At 43.6% G+C, this 7478-nt stretch overlaps 1 protein-coding gene across 1 annotated transcript in view; it reads left to right on the forward strand. All coding sequences in view use genetic code 11, as the record gives it.

The window, feature by feature from the left end:
• Window positions 1–3845: 3845 nt before the first annotated feature.
• The window catches only part of EGR_05913 (Calcium/calmodulin-dependent protein kinase), a gene marked incomplete at both ends in the record, with an annotated part of 4637 nt that continues 1004 nt past the window's right edge, over window positions 3846–7478 (forward strand). The window contains 2 exons of the mRNA XM_024495162.1: window positions 3846–4067; window positions 7183–7443. Coding sequence (XP_024350381.1) covers window positions 3846–4067; window positions 7183–7443 — 483 coding nt within the window. The remainder of the gene's footprint in view (window positions 4068–7182; window positions 7444–7478) is intronic.

Raw genomic sequence — 7478 nt, forward strand, 5'->3', positions numbered from 1 at the left:
GAATGGATGGATACAGGATGAATGGATGGATGGATGGATGCAGGATGGATGGATGCATGGATAGAGGACGAGGGGATGTATAGATAGAAAATGGATGCAAATGAGCAGAGTGATTCTCCTCGCAGTCTTGTGGAAGTAAATTCCAATCCTCTCACTTCAATAATTATTAACGGTCTCCCCTCTTAAAGGTCTTTCACCACCGAAACTCCTCTCTTTTGCCCCAAAAATCAGTCCTGCATTCCTCAATGTCCTTCTCGCAATGCAAATTTTTTTTTCCTTTTTTAAGAAAGAGAGAAAGGGCGGAAAAAAAAGGGAGAATTTTCACTTAATCCCCTGCCTTCTAATGCCTCGAAGCAAAGACGGTGGGGATTACAGGAGGCGATTGCCCCGCGAGAGTGAGCCAATTCATTTTCCCCTTCCTCCATCGTCGTCTCATTTAAATGAAAAAAACAGATATTTCCTTAGTTTTTCCTTTTTTCGAAATGGAAATAGGTCACTTTATTTTAAAACCGCTCCTTTTTAGATAATTTTTGGGCGCTAATTTTTTTCTAAATGTGGAATGAATTTGGGCAGGAATAAAAGTGACCTTCAGGTCACCGGTTCCCTTTGTGATCCCTAAGTGGCGTGTTTTTATAACCGGAAGATTAAAAGTGAAGTAGCTTGTTTAAGTGTGTGGTCAGCTTAAATGCGGGCCCCTTGACCTCTGCGTTGGTTGGTTCAACATTTTGGTGACTTTTCGGTTCCCTACCACTTCGACCTGGGAGATGACGTAAGGCTTCACATTGTTGACAACTGATACCAAGTCCAATTTAAGAGGAGAAAAAAGCATGATTTCTTTTTTAATAGCCAGCTATCTTTCAAAGGGACTTTTCCCCTCCTTCTTGACGTTACTCGTATCACCTTAGGCTATGCTCAGCGGTCTGGCGATTTCCTCCCTCCTCCAGGTCATGACATGCTTAGCTTCTCCAAGGCTTTCCTTTCATTCTACTCCAAAAGGAAGAGGAAACTTCCGCGTCGGATAGCCTCAGACATCTCCAAATGCTCCTTTTAGGTGTCAACGGTAAAAGGACCTACTGTCACATATATGTGACACGGATTACGATTCGCCTTATGTCGGATATTACTAAAACAAGATATCCTTTGTGCCTCCACATTGTTAAAGCACTAAAACAGCTGTATATAGAAAGGGGTCCGGATGGGTGAGGAGAGGTGGATTATAAGTAGCGTCCCGCTTAGGAAGGAATAAATCTGGCACGACATTCGTCTAGAAAAGTATCGCTTTGTTGTTTTTACTTCCTTCGGAGCGGTGTATAGACGCCTTTAGGACGTTAATAATTAAACTTCAAGAATACTGGTGGGTCTCACAAAGGCTGAAACAGGATGTTAATACAATCTGCACAAACATTAGCGAAGCGATGAGCCAATCAAATCGCAGATTACGTCAAGGTCAGTTAAGCTCATTGGCTAGACGAATTTTAATAGTTTATTTTACCACATCATTACTACTTAATAAATTGGCTCGTTTCAAAACCAATAAATAGTTTTGCATTGACAAGTTTACTATCAATGAGGAGAGAGAAAATTCCCGAAGATAAAAAGGGGGGAATAGCTAATGGTGGTGTGGAAGGTCAACAGTAGGGGGTCAGGAATTGCCCCTGATTTGTCCACCACATGCTGTCACCCTGAGCTAGTTTTCGGAGTCCTTGACGAAGCCATGGAACTTGACCTTAACATCTCCTGAGTAACCCCTGGCACTTGTTACTCTGCAAGAAGGAGATACATGTCTGTAGACATCCGACGTCACCACGACCTCGAAGTATCAGATAGCGGCTCAAATGAAGTACAGGAGGACTGACTTGACCATGTCAAATGCGGGTTAAACCGTCCTGACTGATAACTGATTAAATGATGGCTTAATTCATTCTGCTACCTAGAAAATGAATACGGTTGCTGAGGTTAGTTAAAATCGGTGGCAAATCACTAGCGGGGAGGCAAACACTGCCGCCGTTTGGCAAGTATCCTCAATTCCACTTTTAGACAAATCGCCACCGACCTCAAGAAGAAGCCTGTACTCGGTTTTCCCTCCTACAAAATAATTTATTACTATGGGCTGACAAGATGATGCTGCCTTCCCGAGTGTAGCTTTTGGGGGTAAATGTTATAGCAAAAAACGACGGACATACACAAGGCAGTGTCTGACGAGCATTGTCCAGACTGGTAATATCTCCCTTAAAAGGCATTCGTCCTGTTTAAGTGTGATTAACAGAACAAACCGACCAGACCTACGTCATGTACTGCCATAAATAAGATGCCATTCTCCTCCTTTTGACGTTTAAGATCAGGTCTCTATGTCCACACAGAGACAAGTATTCACCAGAGGAGATATGGAGGAAGAAAGGAGGAGATTTCTTGCCACTCCCAAAACGTCCGGTGACAGGACGAAACGTAGCATTGATTTACCTTTCTTTGTCGAGTAATCCCAACGACATCAAGGCGTGGAAGTGGGGAAGGACTGGATATGCGGTGACACTGGAATGAGAAAAGAGGGATCCCCTGTAAGTCCACACTTAATGCGAAGTAGATTGTCTTAACGGAGTTGGGATAAACTGCGACAGAGAGGGCGCAAATGCGTCCACTGTCGAAAATAGACAAAGTCACCTATTTTTTAGTATCTTAGCCATTTGTGAGAAATATAAGTGCTCAGCACAGTGCACTGATCATGGCTTTACACCGGCGCACGCCCTCCATAACACTTAATTATGGCGCGAAGTGCCCTCATCGCTCTGAAGTGAGCGTGAAGCAATATTTACATCCCAATCAACAGTTCCATTAACAGACATGCACGCAAGCACGAAAATTTCCTGTTTTTTAGATGCGAAATATATCGTTCATTAAGGAAAAATTAGATATCCAACTTATCCAATTAGTTGAAATCTGCACTGCTGTTTGATTGGCCGCTTCCAAGGTGTCCCCCTCGGCATTGGTTACCTCTAGGTCAAGTGTCAATTTTGCTTTACATTTTTTTAATAGCTCAAAGTTCCCTATAATAGAAAATTCCTCAAAAGGAAGAAAGGGAAAAAAATAAGACAACGAAGAAGTGAATAGGCGAATCGCAGGCGGGGTTGAGAAAAAGTGTGGAAACATGTTATCCATGAATAGTAGTTGCCAAATTCAAGAGGAATTCACCTACGACCTTGATGTGCATGTAGATATATATATCCGTGATGGGTAAAAACTTCCTTTAGTAATTATCCCTACCTACGCAAACGTAAAACTGTCCTCCTCATGCAACTCCTGATTATCTCGTCCCCTGGGAAAGAATTATTAATATTGGCACGCAAAATAAATACTTTTATTACCAGGTACTAAAATTAGGACTAAAAAACTTTTGCACCTTTTGTTTTCACTTAAAGAAATTCATCACCAGGGTTTATATACGATCAAAAAGTGAGCGGAATTTATGACCCATTATTGCCTCGGGCTTATCCACCAATCGATAACCTGTAGCCTATAGACGGCAGCACGTGACAAAGCGCGTTCTGATTGGTGGTTGGGGGGTGCAGACGTGTGCGCTCCCTCTCTATTGGCTAGCCCAATCAACGCGGCTGGTTCAAACGCGATGCCCTTTTACCAGCACAGTGGCAGCCCATTCGATACAAATTTTTCCCGGCCTCTTGAGGGTTGGCGTGCCTGTCGGAGGCTGAAAATTTAATGTGTCATTTGACAGGGGCACTTGCTCTCAGGGAAGACGTAAACGGGTGTAGAGGGGCCGACGAACCTTGATCTGGACTTTATTTATACATGCCTAAGGGGCGCCGCCATCTCCACCGGTGGAGGCTGTTCTAATGCACTCTGGATTTAACAGCAATAACCACACCGACTTGGAAGGCGCCCCACACATTCACCGATGCGAAAGATGCCATGCCGCTCTCACTGTCCCCTGTTGCCATAACAGCCACCTCGTCGTCAACAGCAGCAATTTGCATCAACGCCCCGTCGAGAGGGCCTCTCACCATCGCTCAAATGTGCGCTTTGTGGAGGTCAGGAAGGCCAAAGGCGAAGCCCTAGTATGTCTCCTGTGTCCTATACCTTCAAAGTTTTTTTTTTATTTCTCTGTATTAAATTCTTCGTTAGTGGCGTCAGATTTGAACAGATTTCCTGTGCTTTTGCTCTCCGCGTGGCGTAGATGATGTGGGCGATTTTTTTAACCAAAATATCTTATTGCATGCTCTGAGAGGACTGGCGTTTAAGCTTTTCAAATCGCATGAAGCGTTGAGTGTCACCTGCCGCCTTCCTCTTCCCTCCCCTTGCCCCCTAAGCTCCGCCTCTTCTTCACCGGAAGTACTGCAACAGACCAAATCGCCCCACCACATCTTCATGGATTTATCGCCACAAATACTTCCGGCTTTTATACTAGCCTAAAATTTAAAAAATTCCTAAAAATCGGCGAAAAAAATATATCCAGTTCTGGAATAAAAAGGAGTAAGTAGCGATTCTTCTTTTGTTTAAATGCACTTCTCAAGATCTCACTTAAAAGTAATTGATGATGATGAACAAATAAACAAACAATCTATCTACCGTCGTAGACGTAATTAGGGGGAAGGAGGGGGGGAAGAGAGGGAGATGCAATCTTCCACTTTGACTAAACGACAGCTTCACCCCCGCCCCGTACCTGGTACTCCCCTCTGCCAGCACTTAGTCCTGAGTGAGCGGAGGGGGGCGCAGGGAGACGCTGGACACTGTAAGTGAATGGGGCGTGTAGCGCCTACCCGATGGCAGTCGTCTCTGTTACACCCAGTGCATTCAAAATCCTCCTCCTTTTTGCAATACTTCTTTCAGGAGATTGTGAGGAGGGAAGTGAATTAAAGTAATTTTTCTTACACGAAATATTTTATCCACAAGCCTTTCATCAGTTCTGAGCACGACAGATTTTTATGGTTTTTGGAGTCTGATTCACCAAATCTACTTGTTTTGGGTACGAGTGATACGAGCTGAAATATTTTTTACACAAATTAACTCTTACAAACCATGTAGCCTTTTGCAATATATATACTTGGAAAAGTCAATCTGTTTACTAAAAGCAAAGCTAGGGGAATAAATCATCACGGCTACATTAAAAGGCAAATTTAAGTTTTACTTAGCTTGTAGGAAAACGTTTGTTTGATGGTGGATTGAAATATCTAAATGGAGCGTCACTTATTTTAGCATCCGACGTCTACGTTCCAGTTTGCCGAGTGTACTTTTCGCAATTTATACGATCTAAGCCAGAATTTGTCTGAAACAAGTCGCCCTGGGTGGATGTCGGAATTGGGCTGTGCGATTGCGAATTTCAAAGGTAGTAGGTGCACAGTTTTTTCTATCCGACAACATTCGGTAGAATCCCTGTCTGTGATGCTTTTTGGCTTTGATAAAATTCCACTGGGGCACTCGCTCCGGAGCTGGCTGATTCTGGCACGCTATTCATGTTGGGGGCAAAAAGATCCCCTTTTATGTCCAGCTCTTTTTTGCAGCCAAATTTCGAGTCACTGCTGTGTGAGCGGCATGGGAATTGGTCTCCATGAATGGAGTAGCAATGCCTATTTAAAGTTGCCCCAAATCGCAGAATAACCCATCTATCTCCAGGGCTGGGAAAAGTAGACTTTAATAAATCATTCTCAACACAAATGACTGCGTCAGGTCTGCAAACTCGTCAAGATTGGAATTAAATCGAAAAACAGCAGATTAAGCTCTACCGAAATGGTTTATTTTGCCCTTTTAAATGGGGCACTCAAATACAACCATAGAATTTTTGAGTTATTTTCGACAAAGAAATTCATTTGCCTATCAGAAATAATCTGCTTGCTTTATCTATTGACATTTTAAAGAAATCCTGTTGAACAAGTAAATAGAGTAGGCGGATAAATTTTTGGCCATAAATTTGTTTATTTAGACGGCCTTGGTAATTTCGTTGCCAGGCGAATCGGTTTGTGGATCTGTGAATTTCACCGCGCCAAAAAAGGGGGAACGCGCTCAATCATGACATTTATTGCAGGCTTAAGGGAAAAGCACGCGGTTTAAAGATAAACTAAAACATTAATAAGTGATAAGCAAGATTAAATGGCTATAGTTGTTTAAAATTCGGCCGAAAAATGTGACTAGTGGAACTTTGCTTGCGCAGAAGGTGAATATGGTCTTATCCATAGGTCCCAAAACATCAAGTTAAATTATTTATCACAAAGGCCTATTTTTTATCTCTATTTCGGTGAATCACTGCTGCGAAATGACTCATGAATGTGACTGCAGTGCTAAAGATAAGCGAGCACTCATCGAAACGCATTGAAAACTTGTTCCTCAAGACGGCCCCCACTTTCCTCCTCCCTCCGTGTGAAGCTCTATCTAATCACCCTTTTCTACTTCAAGAGTTGCTACCCTTGAGGCCGCCCTACCCTAGGTAGGTAGGAGGAGGATAAATTAAGAACGACTTCCTTCGCTTGCATTTTTCCACTCGTTGGGCCTAACAGGATGCCAGGATGAAATTTCCCCCCTCCCCATCCCACACCAAACCCGTGTGGTCGAATGCCAGGCGCCTGTGCGCTTCGCATTCGTCGACTCGCTGCTCACTGCCTTGCGGAATTTGCTCCCAACTTCAACTTCACCAGCTACTTCACAAGTCTATTCGTCTCAGACGCGGCCGTTCACTTTTGTCAATCCGACCCTCACAATTGCATTTGTGGCCTGTCCTTTGCAAGAAAATCTGGTGTGAATTCAATGCCGACTCGCAGCATGGGCATAAGTCCGATCAACCTGTAGCCGAGGCAGCGTTCTACCTGACTCTCACCCCTTGCAGTCTTGAGGTTGGATTGAAGTTGCCCACTCTACTGGGATCACCTATCACAGTTGTGGCAGATCTACTTCCACCGCTCAAAGCCCCCATTTCTCTCTTTTTTGGTAATTGTGAGAATCTGGCACCGCGAATAGGATCCTTCAACTGGATGATTTTGCTTTTGTTTTTTATTAATTTGAGGTAGTCACGTGAAATTGCTTATAAATGGGACAGCAAAATAGTTGTTAACAAGCAAAACCTTGTGGGTGATGGTGTTATTTTAGCCGCTCAGTTATGGCGTCAATTTTAATCCCATTTTTTGAAATTATGACATAAGTCGTTGGATTTTGTGTGGTTTTTCTTACTTTCTTTACACTTAGGGACTCACACTCAGGTCAAGCGCATCGGGCCGATGTATCATCGCACGCATAATTCACGGCGGGTTGACCCACAAAACAGGTGACCTCTCCTCCACCAAATTGGCGCCTTACACCTACGCCCACCTCGTGATTGGTCTATTGGCAAGATACACAGATTTTATCCCTCCACACTTCTTCCTTTATATTAGATATGTGGACAGCTGTTGCCTGGATGATAGGAAAAAATGTTCTTTCTGGGCTGGGTATCACCACGTAAAGTTGGTTAGCTTGGCGGCGATGGATTTGCTCGGTCATCC

This window comes from Echinococcus granulosus (assembly GCF_000524195.1).
Source record: "Echinococcus granulosus chromosome Unknown EG_S00048, whole genome shotgun sequence".
Taxonomy (NCBI): Eukaryota; Metazoa; Platyhelminthes; class Cestoda; order Cyclophyllidea; family Taeniidae; genus Echinococcus; species Echinococcus granulosus.